The sequence below is a fragment of the Eutrigla gurnardus genome (genome assembly GCF_963514095.1).
Source record: "Eutrigla gurnardus genome assembly, chromosome: 14".
NCBI lineage: Eukaryota > Metazoa > Chordata > Actinopteri > Perciformes > Triglidae > Eutrigla > Eutrigla gurnardus.
In genome coordinates this window covers 24,024,977-24,045,207 of record NC_139937.1, presented here as the reverse complement: position 1 = coordinate 24,045,207, position 20,231 = coordinate 24,024,977, and the positions used below count along the sequence as shown (strand labels likewise).

At 42.5% G+C, this 20,231-nt stretch overlaps 3 protein-coding genes across 6 annotated transcripts in view; 2 read left to right on the top strand and 1 right to left on the bottom strand.

The window, feature by feature from the left end:
• LOC311025030 (uncharacterized protein) overlaps positions 1 to 20,231 on the bottom strand; it is a 375,179-nt gene that overhangs the window by 147,910 nt on the left and 207,038 nt on the right. The gene's annotated exons all lie outside the window — the stretch shown is intronic.
• The window catches only part of LOC311025005 (NACHT, LRR and PYD domains-containing protein 1 homolog), a 54,426-nt gene that overhangs the window by 21,379 nt on the left and 12,816 nt on the right, over positions 1 to 20,231 (top strand). The window lies entirely within an intron of this gene.
• LOC311025011 (NACHT, LRR and PYD domains-containing protein 1b allele 5-like) lies at positions 129 to 6,306 on the top strand. Of its 4 annotated transcripts, none has more exons than XM_084027675.1 (10): positions 129 to 791; positions 894 to 964; positions 1,113 to 1,327; positions 1,420 to 1,670; positions 1,755 to 1,883; positions 2,115 to 2,250; positions 2,386 to 2,415; positions 2,526 to 2,600; positions 3,751 to 3,810; positions 5,658 to 6,306. In XM_084027675.1, exons 1-10 carry the CDS (start codon positions 735 to 737, stop codon positions 5,921 to 5,923), a joined length of 1,290 nt encoding a protein of 429 aa, XP_083883801.1. In that variant the 5' UTR covers positions 129 to 734; the 3' UTR covers positions 5,924 to 6,306. The 4 variants fall into 4 exon arrangements, with proteins under 4 accessions (XP_083883801.1, XP_083883800.1, XP_083883798.1 ...); XM_084027674.1 differs by having other exon boundaries at positions 891 to 964; positions 5,658 to 6,305; XM_084027672.1 differs by having other exon boundaries at positions 129 to 964.

Here is a 20,231-nt window from a genome sequence, read left to right as displayed (position 1 = left end):
AGGCTTTGGAGGTGACCAGGGAGGTTTTAACGCAGATGAACAGGAGTGATCTGGTGCAGAGGTTGTCGGACGTTAGGTCAGGATCCAAAGGCAAGTTTGATTTGTTTATTACACTTTAATGCCTTTTTTTTCTTAAATCAAATTGCATGTGGACGGTCAAACAGCCATTTGAATTTGTGGTCTGTTGAAGCACATGCTTCGATTAGATCAGATTAGTCAGTGTTTCAGCCATGCAAGGGGCTCCATGGTAACGTCGGTGTTTGTCCTTCGGTGTGACAGACACATTGGACCATTATTGGATGGATGCATCACAATTACATTTTGTCCAGAGATATTGATGATGATCCCTGGATTTATCCCTCAAGTACCAGTGAACTCTTGCATGGAGTGCCAAGAAATGTTGTTTCTACATTCATTGTGCTTTGAGGATGCATCGTAATCACTTTGGTGATCCTCAGACTTTTCCTTGAATTATTATTCTCCAGGACTTTAATTGCAACAGAAAGGCTGCTGAACTAACTACATAATGATGACGATTTGTAAACACTGTAGCTGCTCCATCAACACTTAAAATAACATAATTTAGACATAAATACAGCAGCGACCTTGTTGATGGACCATAGACAGTCTCTGGTTCCTCCACATAGAACCTCACATTAGACCCAACCAGACTATCGTAGACCTCTGCGAAACCACTACAATCTCAGTGAGAATCTCAGTGCTGACAGGCTGACATGTCTTCACAAGGGCCTCCGGGACGCATGGAGCTTGAGGGTGGTGGAAGCGTTATGGTAATCCTCACATCAGTTCATCACTTTGCTTTGTTAATTTATGTGATGTTGCAAAAAGCCCCATCTCCACTTATTTCCAAACATCTTTGTCCTCTGCAGCAGGACTGCAGCGACTGGACTAAAGTTGAACCTGACGTGAACAGTGCAGATGCAGATGAGGCTCCGACGTACAGGTGAAGAAAGAATAAGGTCCTAAATCCTGCATCACAGCAAACTGGAACTATATTCTAGGGATATATGCTCATCTTTTTTAATACCACTAATGCAGTATTTTTGTGCACAATCACTATGAATCATTTATTTTTCTACGGCTTGCTGTAGTCTACAGTCTGACGCGGGAAACTTTGAATGCAGCGTCTCTGGCTTGCGCTGGGTCTGCAAGGAAAAGGTCAGCTTAAAGTATCAGTTCTGCTCTTGGGAAGGACATATGGAGAGGATGGAGTGGATGCAATACATGCCTGCAGGTCCCCTAATGGACATCACAGTCAGCTCCGGGAAGCTATTTGAAGTACAGCTGCCACACTGGATCTGCATAGGTAAGTGGAGAGAACGTGTGCTTTTAAATTCCAGACAGCATGAGTACAACAGCTGATGCAATCCTTATGTTATGTGCTCTTATGTTGTGCAGACGACAACCCTGAAATATGGGACAAGTTTGCAGTCCTGCACATAGAGGACTCTGGAGATGTCGTGGAGAAAGCGTCCGAGGTCACATCGCACCACGTCAAACTGTCCGAATCAGTTTTCTCTCCGAGAGCGATCCTGATGAAAGTTGGCTTTCCAGTGAAGATACTGTGTGATGTTTTAATATACAAGATCAACACAGCATTCCTCACACTCCATGTTTATCTGATCCCACGTGATCGTGGTCTACAACAGGTTATTTCATATCTTATTGTCACTAATACCACAAATCACGTGATGAAAACGCAGCACAGGCAACTCATGTTTTTGTCCCAACAGCAACTGGACAAGAGGAAATTATCCTACGGACACAAAATCATCCCAAAGCCGCCGCCAGATGAGTCCCTGAAAATGCAAGATCGTTTCGTCCTCACAGCAGATTTCCACGGTGCAGAAGTTCGTCCTGAAGTATGTTTGACTGAAATAAGATTATTTCAGTGCTTCGTTAGCTAGCGTTATGTTACTATGAATATTTGACAATATCATGACATTTTACCAATATTTGGCAGTTATATTCATCATTTTTGCCCTCTTCTGTTCATGTCTTTGATTTAGATGAGAAAACTTACTAATCGCTTTTGCAAACTCCGGATGCTGAAAGTCTAACTTCCTTTCCCCATATTTTATTTTTTTCCTCAGAACATAAAGCTCAGATATAAAAGCAGTATCCCAAGTTTCTTCGAAGTGTTCATAAGAAATCCAGACGCAGACTTTGCACTCAAGCTCAAACACAGTAAAGAGCTTCAAACAGTATGGAACCATATGATTCGAAAAGGTCAGATTTAAATAATATCACCAGAATTCATCTGCACAGCCTATTAAACACTTTTAACTTTCACCGTCACTCAAATATGTATCATGAGTGAAGCCAAAATATGTCTCTTTTCTTTTCCTCCTTTTTCTTTTTCAGAAGAATACCAAAACACTGGTCACATACAAGGTAAGACATGGCTCAACAGTCTGACCGAAGAGTCGGTTTGGTCTAGGAGTGGGTTGATAAAACCCAGCAGCATATTAAATATTCATAAACGGTGTTTTAACTGTTATCAGGATGTAACCGTGCTTCCTATATGACAGTTGCAGACATCGCTGGACTGACGTCCTCCACACCTGCTTCCGGTGACCGTGAGTTGTTTTTAACACGAGACATTATATTAATATTTGAAATATTGGAACCAACATTTGTATGTTTTTTAAGCATTGAGGACGAGGTGTTTCTATGTGTAATATTATGTTTGTAAATTATGTGTCTTCATAATAATAAAAATAATATATATTATTACAATTTAATTATAACATTTATATAAATATTAATTGTAATAAGAATAATTACAGATTTAGCTTAACGTGTTGTATTGAGTTGTCGTATTGCATATTGAACAAACCCCTTAACAAAATAATCAATAGTGCAAGAGAGAGAAATGTCTCTTAAAAGACAAATAAATAAAATTCAATAAAATTTGCTCATAAAATCTTTCAGACAGACCTAACAAACCCTACAAAACCATTTTTTTTTTTTTACAAATCGTCATTATGTCTTATTTCGGCATCCTTTTTATACGTGCGCACGACACTGTTTGTTTACGTCGACGTTTTGAAGATGCGTTACTATGGCGACGTGCCAGACGTTTAACAGCTGAGAACGTAAATCCGATAGATGAAGATAAAAAGGCTAGTTGCTCTACGAGGGCGCCAACATAAGCAGCAACACGTATATGATGAACAGCAACTTCACTTGTTGAAGAGTAAATATGCAAAACGAGCTAAAGTTCACCTTTCATAATTATTTCTAAGCCACAAGCTCAAATACTGACGCTCTTTGAATACGTCACACGGAAAGTAAAGTGAACGTTAGATCACGGCATATTTTTGACTCTCCTATAAACTATCACTCTGGGGGGTCTGCTATGGCAAGTGCGACACCTAGTGGTAAAGGTCGGTTTAACCGGTTCGGTCTTTGGCACAGACCGGTTTGAAAACGTTTAAACCGGCCGAGCATGTATCTGGGATTTCCACGTTCAAAGCAGCAATAGTGGTTATTATGGAGCTCACGCAAATATATACACATAAATGACGGGCAAAGATTCCTATGAAATATTGTTATCTTAATCTGGCATCCAAGAGGACACTTCATAAAAAAGAGTTGAGGACAAATTCAGGAGGAAATGCATTTTAATCGTCTATCTTTACCGTGAAAGACGGCCTTTTGTTTGCTGTGTGTCTGAAAAAACACGCATTAACACTCTTTCATGAAGCAATTTTGAATTTGTTTCAGACGGGAGATGGTCAGCTGGAGCGGCTGCTGTGAACACCGTGGCAGGAGGTGGATGCACAGGTAAGGTGATGTCTTCATCGTGAACGCTGCCTGCCATCGGACACCGATCAGATTGAGACTGTTGAATTCAAATGAATCAGTTTGACACTTATTGTGTTATTTCTCAGAGTTTGCACATTGAGGATAGAGACAGGAGACATTTAGCTTAGCTTAGCATACAGACTTGTGTGTGTGTGTGTGTGTGTGTGTGTGTGTGTGTGTGTGTATAGAGTACAGACATGAGGGCTGTATCTATTCAATTCAATTTTATTTATAGTGTCATATCACAACAGCAGTCATCTCAGGACACATTGAAAATGTCATAAATCATGAGCATATTCTAGTCCTGTTCAGAGTCCCAACATCCCCAGGAGCGTTGCAGCGACAGTGGCGAGAAAAAACTGCCTTAAAGCAACACTTAAGAACCATTCCTCTTCGGTCCCCCTACAGGTTGGAAGGGAATTGTCCATTACTGCCGTTGTAAATAATTTGGCCTACCCCAGCCTACCGTCGCACACACGTTATTTGTTTGTATGCAGAACCGGCTCTGGAAACGATGAACGATTTGAACGATGTCCAGTGACAAGGTAGAGTAGCTAACGTCTTAGCTAAGATTAGCTAACATGAGCCATAACTATAGTTACATATATATTAGCACAATAGCTAACGCCTTAGCTAAGATTAGCTCACATGAGCCATAGCGATAGTTACATAAATACATTAGCACAATAGCTAACGCCTTAGCTAAGATTAGCTAACATGAGCCATAGCGATAGTTACATATATATTAGCACAATAGCTAACGCCTTAGCTAAGATTAGCTAACATGAGCCATAGCGATAGTTACATAAATAAATATATTAGCACAATAGCTAACGCCTTAGCTAAGATTAGCCAACATGAGCCATAGCGATAGTTACATGTATATTAGCACAATAGCTAACGCCTTAGCTAACAGGAGCCAATAAAATAATCAACAATGTATTGTACACAGATGCACACTGTTGGAAAAAAAATGATTACCGGTATTATTTACAAGTCCAGCAGCAACAAAGCCAAGTCACCATCCGTCTTGCATTTTGTCGCCTCCTTCAGCTCTCGAGTGTGAGCCGGTCCGATATTCACTCTCATACAAGCTCTTTATTTGTCATGCTCCCGTTTTCTTTCCTTCGCCTCATCGGACATTATACTCCTCCTTTTCTTTGCAGGCTCTGCCATGACACCAATTTAAAAACTACCTAGCTGCAAAAATATCTTCTACGCACCTGCCGGGTGTTCTCCCACTGATCTCCACGCAGAGCCTCCAACTACCGGCTTTTGTAACGCTTTCCGTAAAGCAAGTCAAATTTGTAGTCTCATTAGAACTACAAAAACACTACCCGACGAGGCAAAGTTACATAGTGCGGTTACAGCCAATAGAGGGCTGCAGAGCGAAAGCTGAAGTCTCGTTCACCCGGTTTTGAGGTGATGAACCCCTGAAACTATTTTGGAAACATTATTTTAAGGCACTAAATACTCTTTAGTGTTGCTTTAAAAGGCTTTTAGGCAGAAATCTGGTGCAGCCCAGGCCCTCGGGTTCCAACTGCATTTGGTGGTGGTAGTAGTATAGTAGAAGTATAGTATATAGTATCTATCTTCTCATCTTACTCTTGGCATGAAAGTGCGTCTCCCAAAAATGTTGAATCGTAGAAACTTTAGATGCGAGGGCTTTACAGAATTTAACTTCGTAGCTGTAAACTGAACCCTTATTCTTTCAGATGTAGTTTAATGCCAGAGTTAGAAATCAACTATTTGATCATCAAAATGAACCTTTTCCTCTGAAGAAAATGTACAAAGTTGTAATCAGGCATTCCTCCTTCTTTCCTCAGGGGCTCAGTTTGTGGATAAACATAGACTCCAGCTGATCAAAAGAGTGAAAAACATTGAACCCATTTTTGATGAGCTCCTCGACAAAGGCATCATCCAACAAGAGAGTTACGATGAAATCTTGGCGAGCCGCACCGATCAGGAGAAGATGAGGAAGCTCTACTCCGGTCCCCTGACTGCTGCCGGACCTGACGGCAAAGACGTCTTCTACGCAATCCTCGAGGAAAGGGAGAAATATCTCATTGCTGACCTCAAGAAGAAGAAGTGAAATTCATCATCAGACCAAAAATACATTCTACCTGAACACAAACAGTTTTTATATAATCAAAGTGGGGGAGATATTCATTTTAATGCTACGCGAAATGTTTAAACGGAGCCGTTTCCTCTTAAGTCCAATGAAATGTATACTTATGTGGTCCAGCCCCGATCAATCAATGAATTATCAGACAATCATGTAAGAAATGAACAAGTTATCATCAGACATGTTTTTATCCAACAAATGACAAATGGAATGAAAGTCTAGTTTAAGTAAATGAAAACATAACATAAGCTTCATTTATACCAAATGTGCTTTTTTTAAATCACTTTTATCACAAAATGGTTTATATTTTTATAAATATTAAATTTATATACATTTATAATAAAATCTTCATGAGTGAAGTCAAAAGATGTCTATTTTCTTTTCCTCCTTTTTCATTTTCACAAGAAAACACCGGTCACATACAAGGTAAGACCTGTCTGTCTCTACATGTCTCCCTGTGATAGACTGGTTACCTGTCTGTCTCTACATGTCTCCCTGTGATAGACTGGTTACCTGTCTGTCTCTACATGTCTCCCTGTGATAGACTGGTTACCTGTCTGTCTCTACATGTCAGCCCTGTGATAGACTGGTTACCTGTCTGTCTCTACATGTCTCCCTGTGATAGACTGGTTACCTGTCTGTCTCTACATGTCTCCCTGTGATAAACTGGTTATCTGTCTGTCTCTACATGTCAGCCCTGTGATAGACTGGTTACCTGTCTGTCTCTACATGTCAGCCCTGTGATAGACTGGTTACCTGTCTGTCTCTACATGTCAGCCCTGTGATAGACTGGTTACCTGTCTTTCTCTACATGTCTCCCTGGGATAGACTGGTTACCTGTCTGTCTCTACATGTCTCCCTGTGATAGACCTGTTACCTGTCTGTCTCTACATGTCAGCCCTGTGATAGACAGGTTACCTGTCTGTCTCTACATGTCTCCCTGTGATAGACTGGTTACCTGTCTGTCTCTACATGTCTCCCTGTGATAGACTGGTTACCTGTCTGTCTCTACATGTCTCCGTGTGATAGACTGGTTACCTGTCTGTCTCTACATGTCTCCCTGTGATAGACTGGTTACCTGTCTGTCTCTACACGTCAGCCCTGTGATAGACTGGTTACCTGTCTGTCTCTACATGTCTCCCTGTGATAGACTGGTTACCTGTCTGTCTCTACATGTCTCCATGTGATAGACTGGTTACCTGTCTGTCTCTACATGTCAGCCCTGTGATAGACTGGTTACCTGTCTGTCTCTACATGTCTCCCTGTGATAGACTGGTTACCTGTCTGTCTCTACATGTCTCCCTGTGATAGACTGGTTACCTGTCTGTCTCTACATGTCTCCCTGTGATAGACTGGTTACCTGTCTGTCTCTACATGTCTCCGTGTGATAGACTGGTTACCTGTCTGTCTCTACATGTCAGCCCTGTGATAGACTGGTTACCTGTCTGTCTCTACACGTCAGCCCTGTGATAGACTGGTTACCTGTCTGTCTCTACATGTCAGCCCTGTGATAGACTGGTTACCTGTCTGTCTCTACATGTCTCCCTGTGATAGACTGGTTACCTGTCTGTCTCTACACGTCAGCCCTGTGATAGACTGGTTACCTGTCTGTCTCTACATGTCTCCCTGTGATAGACTGGTTACCTGTCTGTCTCTACATGTCAGCCCTGTGATAGACTGGTTACCTGTCTGTCTCTACATGTGATGGACTGGTTACCTGTCTGTCTCTACATGTCAGCCCTGTGATAGACTGGTTACCTGTCTGTCTATACATATCAGCCCTGTGATAGACTGGTTACCTGTTACCACCCCCGACCCTGAATACAGGATAAGCGGTGGACAATGGGTAGATGGGTAGATTCCTTAAATGTTATAGAAAGTGATGTCACCAGGTAGGCTGTTGACCTGAATCCAATTCTTTTTCTTTCCCTCTAGCCTCAGGCGATCACTTTGTGGATAAACACCAGTGTGATCTGATCGACAGAGTGAACAACATTGAACCAATCTTGGATCATCTCCTGAGAGAAGTTGTAATCCAGCAAGACTTTTATGACAGAATGTCTGCCATTCCAACCACCGGGGAGAAGATGAGAAAACTCTACGGAGGTCCCCTGAATGCAGCCGGACGCAACGGAAAAGACATCTTCTTCAAAATCCTCGAGGAGAAAGAGCCGTTTCTTGTTGCCAGTCTCAAGAAGAAGAACTCATAAATACTGTGTTGAATTCGCCTGTTTTCTGCATCGCAAAGCAAATGTCAGGCCAGACCCCCTACAACGGTTTAGTTTGTCACCTTTTCCACCCTCATGAGTTTGCAGGTATGGGTATAGTAGTGTATCTGCTGCTGAGGTAGGAGTATCATAGAATATATCAGTATTATTGCACTGTCACTGTCTCAACGTGTCATATAAAGCTTTTTCTAATGTAAATATCTAAAAGCAAGAAATTAGCTCAAATTGTTAACACAACCTTGAATGTCGATATCAGCAGAGGAACTACAGGGAGCCTTCACATGCACATCCTGGGGCAATAAAAGCCTACACACAGGTCCAGCAACAGGTATCGTTTACTGGTATGGAACCATGAGGAATTCCAAATTTTACATCGTCAAGCTGATTAAAGCTACTAAAACATTGCATCTATGTTTGTTGTTGTGAGTTTGTCTCTTTTTGTTGGGTGAACCAGGGTCTAATGCAGGACTTTAACACCAAAATGGACTATCCCATCCATAGTCATGGCAGGCCTATGTTCTGTTACCATCTGGTTCTTCTTCTTCGTCTCTGTAGCTGTGTGTACCATTACCGCCCTCTGGCGGCCGTCCAGCATAGCAACACTGACACCGCCCGGTCTGCACGTCACAGCCAGGTAAACGGAGAAGAAGGCTCGAAGGGGAAGACGCACTTCAAACACTTTTTCACTTTTCAAGAGAGCAACAGAGTGCTGTCAACTTAGCGATCAATGATTTGCCGCAATCATAAAAAGTGGACGGACTCTGACAGCTGAATAGTCTGGTTTTCACCATACTAAGGTCAATCTTTTAAGATTGAACATTAGTCTGGGGAAGCTGCGCTTTGTTTCTACTGCTCAAGAGGCGGGATCAATGGGCATCGTTCCCCATTATGTTTCGTCATCTTCACGTCACCGGCCAATAGCGTGCCAGGAGAGAATGGCCGTTTCTGATTGGAGCCAAAGATTCTGGCAACAGCGAAAGTAAGCCTGAGGGTGTCCAGCCTAAACTGCCGAGCGAAATCCAAATTTCCCGGAAGTTCAGGCAGGGTTCACCCAGCCTAACAGCTGAAGTTACGAGCTGTTTAAAAAGGTTTGTAAAACGACATTTACTTCTTTTTGTTCTTTTCTTACTTTCACTTCCGTAGTTTGAACTTCCTGTCGGATTTTAACGTTAAAACGGTGTGTGAATGCTTTCCTGATGACATCACCGTTGTTACTAATGATGCATTAACTAAACTGAGATGTTTTCACCAAACCGTTTGACAGTTTGACAGTTCGGTAAAGTTGGAGATATTCAGAGAGTCGAACTTCCGGGATCAATAAATCTGAAGTGAAACGTTTTGATGGCTCTGACCGTAATATCATAGACTACGAGCTACAAGGACCAAAGCCCCGATTTTTTATACAAAAATAAACCGTCTGATAAACCGAGCTGAACGAAGAACATTGATCTCTATGCGCAGCCGGGCGAGTGCGCAGGGACCGTCTGCAAATTGCAAGACAAGAGCAAGACTGCAAACAAAAATCAATAACTCCACTGTTATACAGTACAGAGACTCCAAAATCACTACACACATCAAGGGGCTCCTTATGGTCATACTACAACAGCTATTTTGAAAATATGTGCCTTTTTATCATTTTGGTGGTTTTTAAATGGTATTAATCATTAATATCTTCCTATATTAATCAATAACTCCACTGTTACACAAGAAAAGATATTCATTATTAATACCAATGAAAGAATTACCATAACAAGACCCTTGATTGTGTGTAGTCATTTTGGAGTCTCTGTACTTGTTAATCAAAAACAAGGTTTTTTGTTGAGGTTGACCAATGGTGCAACTTGATCAGTCAGTTACTTTCTTACTTACTTACTGAGCCACAGAGCCACGGTCCAGCCAATAATCTTAATCTAATATAATCTAATAATCTTAAATACTGTGTCAGGCTGAATAAGTACAACATTGTAGTTTTAAAAACAACCACCCACTGCTTTGTACCTTTACGGAGCATCACAAGCTCGTTATGTGCCATGCACTCCTGGAAGTTTTAATTTTGGCTGTGCCTCTATAATCAGACACATTCCTATATTGGTATTTTTTATGTTTTAATTTTGTTTCGACGTTGCCATATAACTGAGCCTTAATGTGTTTACCTGTTCAAATTATTGCTTTTCTTGGTGTTCTGATTGTTATAGTAAGACAGCATTCTGTGAATGATGTAAGTGTTCATGAGACAACAGAGGTCTGCATGAAGCCTGTGAACAAGAAGTGTTAATATTCCCTCCTTTTATTTTACAGCTACTTGATCCTCAGTGGCAGCGACTGATAGAAAAACAATGGCCGAAGGTAGGAGCGCCGGTATTCTCTCACACAGCTGTTACTCAAAAAAGCAAGAACATGCAACATGTTGTACAAATGTAGTGACAAATACATATATTTGATATATAATATGATGATATTATGATATAATATATGGAATGGAGTGTAAGAGAAAGAGTTAAATAGCTAAAAACAAAGCAAACTGAGAATAGACACGCAGTGTTTACTTCACTCACTAGTGCATGATTGTGTCTGAAAGTAGTCCATAGTACATAACGCAGTATTCACTCATGGTATTTCACAACAGTCGACCACACATCACAGAGCCCTGCTGGTTTTTAGGATTTCTTTAGCCTTTTTGAAGAATTAAACTATATATTTGATTTACAGCCACAAACTTAGGATAACATCAGTCTTATCCTTGAAGGTCTTTTTCACTTAAAACAAAAAAAATCTGTTTTAAAGCCAGGAAGATGTATTCGAGTACATTAAGTGCAGCAAGAGCATTTGAGAAGTCTTAACCTATGTAATTCTATTTGTGTGTGTGTGTGTGTGTGTGTGTTGAAGTGTGAGTAGACATAATCAATTTTAATTTTCCATGAATTTGTTTCAGCTACGGGACCCTCGACAGGAGTTCCTGGTGTTGATACCGAGGGGGAAGATGAACATGGAGGTAATATGACGTCTTCACACCAAATGCCTTTCAGGCTGTCTGTGATCAGTCGCTGATCAGATTGTCTGGAAACCCAGAATCTGATTAGTATTTGTACTTCGTTACTTCCCACCTCTGATTAAGGACCTCATGATTTATGAATTTTAAACTGAGTTACAGACGTCTCTGTCCGAATGTAAACCTAGAGGACAAATTAAGTGCAGCAAGGGCATTTGAGAGCTCTGTATGTGTGCGTGTGTGTGTGTGTGTGTGTGTGTGTGTGTGTGTGTGTGTGTGTGCGTGTGTGTGTGTGTGTGTGTGTGTGTGTGTGTGTGTGTGTGTGTGTGTGTGTGTGTGTGTTTAAAAAAGTAGTAGGCATAAACACTAGACTGATCCATCATTGTGCAATTTTAATTTTCCAAAAATGTGTTTTTAGGTGTGGGACCCTCGACTGGAGATCTTGCTGGTGGTTTCAAGGGGCTCAGTGGACTGATGAGAGGTAATATGAAGTCTTTTCACCAAATGCCTTTCAGTTTGTCTGTGATCAGTCGTTGATCAGATGGTCTGGAAACCCAGAATCTTAATTTGAAAAAACTCCTAATTTAACCGTTAGCCTGGCTCAGTCCAAAGTTTAAAAACCTTCCAACCTCAGTAAGACGCTAAATCTTGTTGAATTGGTACAATAAAAACAAACTTTGGAGGGACGAGTTGTTCTCCTGTGCCTCCAGTCTTTATGCTAAGCTAAGCTAAATGTCTCCTGGCTTTGTGTTTCGTACGGGGACGTTGATTTAATCAAATATTTAAAACCTGAGTTACAGACGTTTCTGTCTGAATATAAATCTACAGGACAAATGAAGTGCAGCGAAAGCATTTGAGAGCTCTGTATGTAAGTCTTCTGTTGCAGTTCCTAAGGTTGATGCCGAAGGTTCAGTGATGGGAGGTAATATGATGTCTTCCCACCAAATGCCTTTCAGGCTGTCTGTGATCAGTCGCTGATCAGATTGTCTGGAAACCCAGAATCTGAATAGTATTTGTACTTCGTTACTTCCCACCTCTGATTAAGGACCTCATGATGCATGAATTTTAAACTGAGTTACAGACGTCTCTGTCCGAATGTAAATCTAGAGGACAAATTATTTTTTTTATTTATTTATTTATTTGTTTATTTCGGGCATGTCTGTTAAATCATCATCACACATCTTTGTTCACATAGTAAAATACACATGGCCGAAAGGGAAAAGGGGAGAAGCCAAGGCTTATCTAGTCCCGCCCCCATTACCCACAGGAGAAAATCGTCATCATAATCTTTTCATATCATTGCATTTTTTCACTTGACATAACTTTTCCTTTTTCTTGTGACATTTGACATAACATGTTACAGCAGTAGGTGGTACAGAGAGCTGAAGTCCAGTGCATACAGATTACGTGTGTGTCTGCACACGTGTCCATATTTATTCATCACGATTGAGCTTCAGTCTCATCATGTAACAAGGTCCGAAGGAAAAGAGAAAAAAGGAAAGAAAAACAAGCAAAAAAATAAGAAAAAATGAAAAATAAAAAAAATAAAAATAAAGATAACAATAAAAGTGAAGCTACTAGTTGTTGAGATGGTGTGTGAGCTCCTCCTTTTTTTATTTTTTATTAATCATCACTGTCCTCTGCAGCTCTCGCAGCCCTCGACTTAGCCATTTCCTCCCGGTTATTGGCCACTTCACCTCGCTTCCGTGAAGGGAACTCGCGAAGTGCGGAGAGGTCAGAGCGCATCCCGACCATGGTTGACCGATTGGTCACTATTTCTTCCCGGTTAGTGGCCACTTCAACTCGCACCAGTGCCGTGGAATCGCGAACTGCAGAGATGTCAGAGCCCATCCCAACCACAGTAGACCGTGTGGTGGCGTTGTCCGCCCTCACACTGGTCAGCTCCGTGGCAATCTTTCTCAATTTCCGATGTAGCATGAAGATTCCACATCCCAAGGCGATTATTCCAGTTGTCATGAACGCGAACAAGTACACGTCCTCGACGTCTTCCACATCCAGAGTGGCAAGACAGATGACTCTCCACTTTCCCCAACCATCCATGATGTAGCCGGACATGAAGGTCCCATCCGGGCACCCGTGTTGAGAATACTCTGTCGATAGCATTCAGTGACCAGCTCAGTAACTCCATCGTGAATTGTAGGAGTAACAGTTACGCTTGGTATTCATACCTCATTTATATAAACATTGTTGATACTCCCTACCACGTACAACTGACATCATACCATACAGTTTCTTCGGTCCGACTTATTGTTTGGGTACAGAATGTTCATTTGTTATGCTCCCATCCCGTCACAACACATGTCTACTGATTCGTGTCTCAGACATTTATCAACTCTCATGCAGTAATCTATACCGGTCAACGGTTGAATTTACGTACTTTTTCTTGAAGACACTTAGTGTTGCTGTTTTTTTGACTTCATCATCTAACACATTCCATTGTCTAACCCCTGTGACCGATAAGGAAAATGATTTTAACGTAGTTCGTACCTTCCTTTGCCTGAAAATCATGTCCCCCCTAAGATTGTGTCTCTCTCTGTGTATGAAGAATTTTTGTAGGTTCTGGGGGAGAGTTCTGTTAGAAGCTTTGTACATCATTTGTGCTGTGCGATAGTTTATTAAATCATATAGTTTGAGTATTCTTGATTGGATAAATAGCTGATTGGTGTGTGCCCTGTAGTTGGCGTAGTGTAAGATTCTCAAGGCTCTTTTTTGGAGAATTAACAAGGGCTGTGTGGAGCCTTTATATGTGTGTCCCCACACCTCTGCACAGTATTGCAGGTGCGGAGAGACAAGTGCGCAGTATAACAGATGAAGTGCTTTTTGATTTAGTATTTTTTGTACTTTCCAAAGTATGGACACACTCCTGGCCAACTTCCTTTTTAATTGTGCTATGTGTGGCTTCCAACTTAACATGTCATCGATAATCACTCCCAGAACCTTATTCTCACGGACCCTCTCAATATTCACTCCGTTTACGTGAATGTTGGGACTGTTGTTGCAGCCTCTCTTACCGTATAGCATGTATTTAGTTTTACCAAGATTTAGTGATAATTTATTTATATTAAACCACACTTGAAGTTTAGCCATTTCTTGATTTACTGTTTCCACAAGTTGGTTCAAGTCACTCCCCGAGCAGAAAATGTTTGTGTCATCCGCGAATACTATTACTTTCAGAGTATCTGACACTTTACATATATCATTTATGTATAAGATAAACAGCTTTGGACCCAGAACTGACCCCTGTGGGACCCCACAGACTATGTCCAAGTTCGTAGATGTGTTATCCCCTATTTTAACATATTGGGATCTCTTGTGTAGATAACTCTTGACCCACTGCAATGTTACACCTCTAAGGCCATATCTCTCCAGTTTAGCCATTAGAATATCATGATTAACAGTGTCAAATGCTTTTTTCAGGTCTATGAAAATTCCTATGGAATATTGTTTTTGGTCAATAGCGTCGGTGATGATTTCCACAGACTCTGCTAAAGCTTGAGCAGTCGAATGGTTCCTTCTGAAGCCGTATTGGCTGTCATATAACAGTTTATGTTTGTTGATGAAGTTATCAAGCCTATTGTTGAATAGCTTCTCTAGGATTTTTGACAATTGTGGCAGTATTGAAATTGGTCTGTAATTTGTAAACTCGTGTGTGTCACCATTCTTAAACAGCGGCACAACCTTAGCAATTTTCATTTAGTTAGGAAACGTCCCAGTTTGAAATGACAGATTGAAAATGTATGTCAGGGGTGAGATGATACCATCTAGTACTTCCTTGATTAAGTGCAGCAAGGGCATTTGAGAGCTCTGTACCTGTGTGTGTGTGTGTGTGTGTGTGTGTGTGTGTGTGTGTGTGTGTGTGTGTGTGTGTGTGTGTGTGTGTGTGTGTGTGTGTGTGTGTGTGTGTGTGTCTTTAAAAAAAGTAGTAGGCATAAACACTAGACTGATCCATCATTGTGCAATTTTAATTTTCCAAAAATGTGTTTTTAGGTGCGGGACCCTCGACTGGAGTTCATGCTGGTGATTTCAGCTGGCTCAGTGGACTGATGAGAGGTAATATGACGTCTTTGCACCAAATGCCTTTCAGTTTGTCTGTGATCAGTCGCTGATCAGATGGTCTGGAAACCCAGAATCTTAATTTGAAAAAAACTCCTAATTTAACCATTCGCCTGGCTCAGTCCAACGTTTAAAAACCTTCCAACCTCAGTAAGACGCTAAATCTTGTTGAATTGGTACAATAAAAACAAACTTTGGAGGGACGAGTTGTTCTCCTGTGCCTCCAGTCTTTATGCTAAGCTAAGCTAAATGTCTCCTGGCCAGTGATGGGAATAACGGTGTTATAAGTAGCGGCGTTAGTAAGACCAAAAACTAGCCCTTAAAGGATCCGCATGACATTAAGACATTTATATAGCAGCAAACAACGATTTGCTATGAAGAGATAGTGGAGTAAAAGTCTTCTGTTGCAGTTCCTAAGGTTGATGCCGAAGGTTCAGTGATGGGAGGTAATATGATGTCTTCCCACCAAATGCCTTTCAGGCTGTCTGTGATCAGTCGCTGATCAGATTGTCTGGAAACCCAGAATCTGAATAGTATTTGTACTTCGTTACTTCCCACCTCTGATTAAGGACCTCATGATTTATGAATTTTAAACTGAGTTACAGACGTCTCTGTCCGAATGTAAACCTAGAGGACAAATTAATTGCAGCGAGGGCATTTGAGAGCTCTGTGTGTGTGTGTGTGTGTGTGTGTGTGTGTGTGTGTGTGTGTGTGTGTGTGTGTGTGTGTGTGTGTGTGTGTGTGTGTGTGTGTGTGTGTGTGTGCGTGTGTGTGTGTGTGTGTGTGTGCGTGTGTGTGTGTGTGTTTAAAAAAGTAGTAGGCATAAACACTAGACTGATCCATCATTGTGCAATTTTAATTTTCCAAAAATGTGTTTTTAGGTGCGGGACCCTCGACTGGAGTTCATGCTGGTGATTTCATGGGGCTCAGTGGACTGATGAGAGGTAATATGACATCTTTGCACCAAATGCCTTTCACTTTGTCTGTGATCAGTCGCTGATCAGATTGTCTGGAAACCCAGAATCTTAATTTGAAAAAACTCCTAATTTAACCGTTTGCCTGGCTCAGTCCAAAGTTTAAAAACCTTCCAACCTCAGTAAGACGCTAAATCTTGTTGAATTGGTACAATAAAAAACAAACTTTGGAGGGACGAGTTGTTCTCCTGTGCCTCCAGTCTTTATGCTAAGCTAAGCTAAATGTCTCCTGGCTTTGTGTTTCGTACTGGGACGTTGATTTAATAAAATATTTAAAACCTGACTTACAGACGTTTCTGTCTGAATATAAATCTACAGGACAAATGAAGTGCAGCGAAAGCATTTGAGAGCTCTGTATGTAAGTCTTCTGTTGCAGTTCCTAAGGTTGATTTCATGGTGGAAGGTTTAGTGATGGGAGGTAATATGACGTCTTCTCAGGAAATACCTTTCAGGGTGCCGCTCTTCCCCTCTTCAGATCCACCCGTCGCTCTGCCTCAGTCCAAATATGGTCATGTCCGTTCACTGGTTGCAAAACCTCCAAGATAGCGACGGCCAAAATGCCGACCTCGAGGCTTCAGAAGCGTAGTCCACACACCAACGGGTGATGTCACCACGACGACGTCCGCAGGAAATCACACAAGCCAGGAAGTGAAGTGATCTGAAACGAGGGGAGAGAGGAGTGACAAAATAAAACAGGAAAGACTAAACATGAATGAGTGATTTGAAGCTCCGAACCGAATGTCAGGGTGGAACTATGCAAACATATCTCGTTGATATTGTACAGTGTTACGTAAGAAAAGGGAAAGTACGTCGGCTAAAGTAGACTCACGTTGTTCCTGAACAGTAAAAGTCCCATAAGGACGGATCAGATAAGCCTGATTGGTCTATTCGTCTCTGGGGGCGTGTACCAAAGTTTGATTGACACTTGTCTGGCCTTGCACGTTTGGCCCATGAAAGTTCCCTTTGAATTGACCAGGTGGAGACGATGGCGTCTGTTATAGAGCTTGGAAACGCTGGCTGATTTGAGTCAGAAAATCAAGAGCTTCAAGAAGATTCTCAGTGAAACCGACCTCCACAAACGTTCCACAGACATTCCATAGATGGAGACAACAGAAATACAGGACACGGGCTTTTTATGGTGTTAACCTGCAGCCGACAGTCTGTGAGACGATCAGGGAGGTTTGAGAGAATATTAAGTGATTTGCTCCGGTTCAGAGGTTGTCAGACAGCAGACCAAAAGGTAAAAGACCAAAAACTAGCCCTTAAAGGATCCGCATGACATTAAGACATTTATATAGCAGCAAACAACGATTTGCTATGAAGAGATAGTGGAGTAAAAGTACAGATATGTTTAAAATGTAGGGAGTAACAGTAAAACGTTATCCATGAAATAAATACTAAAGTACAGATACGTGAAAATTCTACTTAAGTTTACTTCCCACCTCTGATTAAGGACCTAATGATTCAAACAAAGACTATTCAGGTGTTCGTACTGGGAGGTTGATTTAATCTAATAATTAAAAAAGATTATTCTAAAGAGTTAGAAGTCTCAGTCTGAATGTAAATCTATAGGAAGAATTAAGTGCAGCGAGAGCATTTGAGACGTTTATCAGGTGAAACCGGTAATTGATCTTTATGATATTAATAAGGAGATTTTCAGTTTATTTTGCATTGACATGTAACATTCTAATTCTTCTATTCTGACAGTGATTATGTGATCATTTTACAGTTCCTCTCTCTTCAGAGCGATACTGTGTGGATGAACATTGTCCTGTGCTGATCCAGAAGGTGAGTGATGTAACGTCTGACTTGGATTCTAAAACAATGGATTCGTCTACATTGATTGATCTTTTCTCTGTTTTAGATCATTAACTGCATCTCTTTGGGTTTTGGGCTGTTGGTCAGACAAAACATTTGAAGATATCAATGTAGATGTAAGGGAATAGTGATGGGTACCTTTAACCATTTTCTGAAATATTATAGACCAAATTATATAACTAAAGTTAATAAATGAAGGGAAGAATCGACAGATTCATCAATAATAGAACTGGTACTGTATATAATAAAGGTTCTGGTACTGTTGTCAATCACAACAGAGCAAAGACAGCCGTTGGGCTGAATGTTATTACGCCTGGGAAAATAGTTCCTTACAAGAACTGAATTTCAAGCTAGAAGGAGGATTTTAACTACGAGGTGGGTTTTAACTAAACTTGACATTTTCAGGTAAATTCTGTAAAGTTTGTTTACATTTTATTCATATTCAATAAACTGTAAACAGATGACCGATGTTGTTGATGGACAGTGACATGTAGTAACACTGGTATGATCCTTTAAGCAGGTAATAAAATAAAAGTCAGGAACCCATCCATCCATCCATCCATTTTCTTCCGCTTATCCAGTACCGGGTCGCGGGGGCAGCTGCCTGAGCAGGGACGCCCAGACTTCCCTCTCCCCGGACACTTCCCCTAGCTCCTCCGGGAGGACCCCAAGGCGTTCCCAGGCCAGCCGGGTGACATAGTCACTCCAGCGTGTCCTGGGTCTTCCTCGGGGTCTCCTCCCGGTGGGGCATGCCTGGAACACCTCCCGAGGGAGGCGTCCCGGGGGCATCCGATGCAGATGCCCGAGCCACCTCAACTGGCTCCTCTCGATGTGGAGGAGCAGCGGCTCTACTCCGAGCTCCCCCCGTGTGACGGAGCTCCTCACCCTATCTCTAAGGGAGCGCCCCGCCACCCTGCGGAGGAAGCTCATTTCGGCCGCTTGTATCCGGGATCTTATTCTTTCGGTCATGACCCAAAGTTCATGACCATAGGTGAGGGTAGGAACGTAGATTGACCGGTAAACCGAGAGCTTCGCCTTTCGGCTTAGCTCTCTCTTTACCACGACGGACCGATACAGCGACCGCATTACTGCAGCCGCTGCACCGATCCGCCTGTCAATCTCACGTTCCATCCTTCCCTCACTCGTGAACAAGACCCCAAGATACTTAAACTCCTCCACTTGAGGCAGGAACTCCCCCCCGACCTGGAGGGAGCAAGCCACCTTTTTCCGGTCGAGAACCATGGCCTCAGATTTGGAGGTGCTAATCCTCATCCCGGCTGCTTCACACTCGGCTGCAAACCGCCCCAGGACATGCTGGAGGTCCTGGCTCGAAGGAGCCAACAAGACCACATCGTCCGCAAAAAGCAGGGATGAAATCCAGTGGCTCCCGAACCAGATCCCCTCCGGCCCACGGCTGCGCCTAGAAATCCTGTCCATAAAAATAATGAACAGGACCGGTGACAAAGGGCAGCCCTGCCGGAGTCCAACATGCACCTGGAACAGGTCTGACTTACTGCCGGCAATGCGAACCAAGCTCCTGCTCCGGTCATACAGGGACCGAACAGCCCTTAGCAGAGGGCCCCCGACCCCGTACTCCCGAAGTACCTCCCACAGAATGCCACGAGGGACACGGTCGAATGCCTTCTCCTAGTCCACAAAACACATGTGGACTGGTTGGGCAAACTCCCATGAACCCTCAAGCACCCTGCGGAGGGTATAGAGCTGGTCCAGTGTTCCACGGCCAGGACGAAAACCGCATTGTTCCTCCTGAATCCGAGGTTCGACTATCGGCCTAATTCTCCTCTCCAGCACCCTGGAATAGACTTTCCCGGGGAGGCTGAGAAGTGTGATCCCCCGATAGTTGGAACACACCCTCCGGTCCCCCTTTTTGAATAGAGGGACCACCACCCCGGTCTGCCAGTCCAGAGGCACTGTCCCCAACTGCCACGCGATGTTGCAGAGACGTGTCAACCAAGACAGCCCCACAACATCCAGAGACTTGAGGTACTCAGGGTGGATCTCATCCACCCCCGGTGCCTTGCCACCGGGGAGCTTCTTAACTACCTCGGTGACTTCAGCCCGTGTAATGGGTGGATGAACCTCTGAGTCTCCAGCCTCTGCTTCCCCAATGGGAGACGTGTCAGTTGGGTTGAGGAGATCCTCGAAGTATTCCTTCCACCGCCCGACGATAT

Bases quoted from the DNA above. Each gene is read 5' to 3' on its own strand.
- LOC311025011 (XM_084027672.1), top strand. From the start codon at position 735: ATGTCTTCACAAGGGCCTCCGGGACGCATGGAGCTTGAGGGTGGTGGA. The intron at 1,328-1,419 runs GTAAGTGGAGAG...TATGTTGTGCAG, and splicing joins GCCACACTGGATCTGCATAG to ACGACAACCCTGAAATATGG. The intron at 3,811-5,657 runs GTAAGGTGATGT...TTCTTTCCTCAG, and splicing joins GGCAGGAGGTGGATGCACAG to GGGCTCAGTTTGTGGATAAA.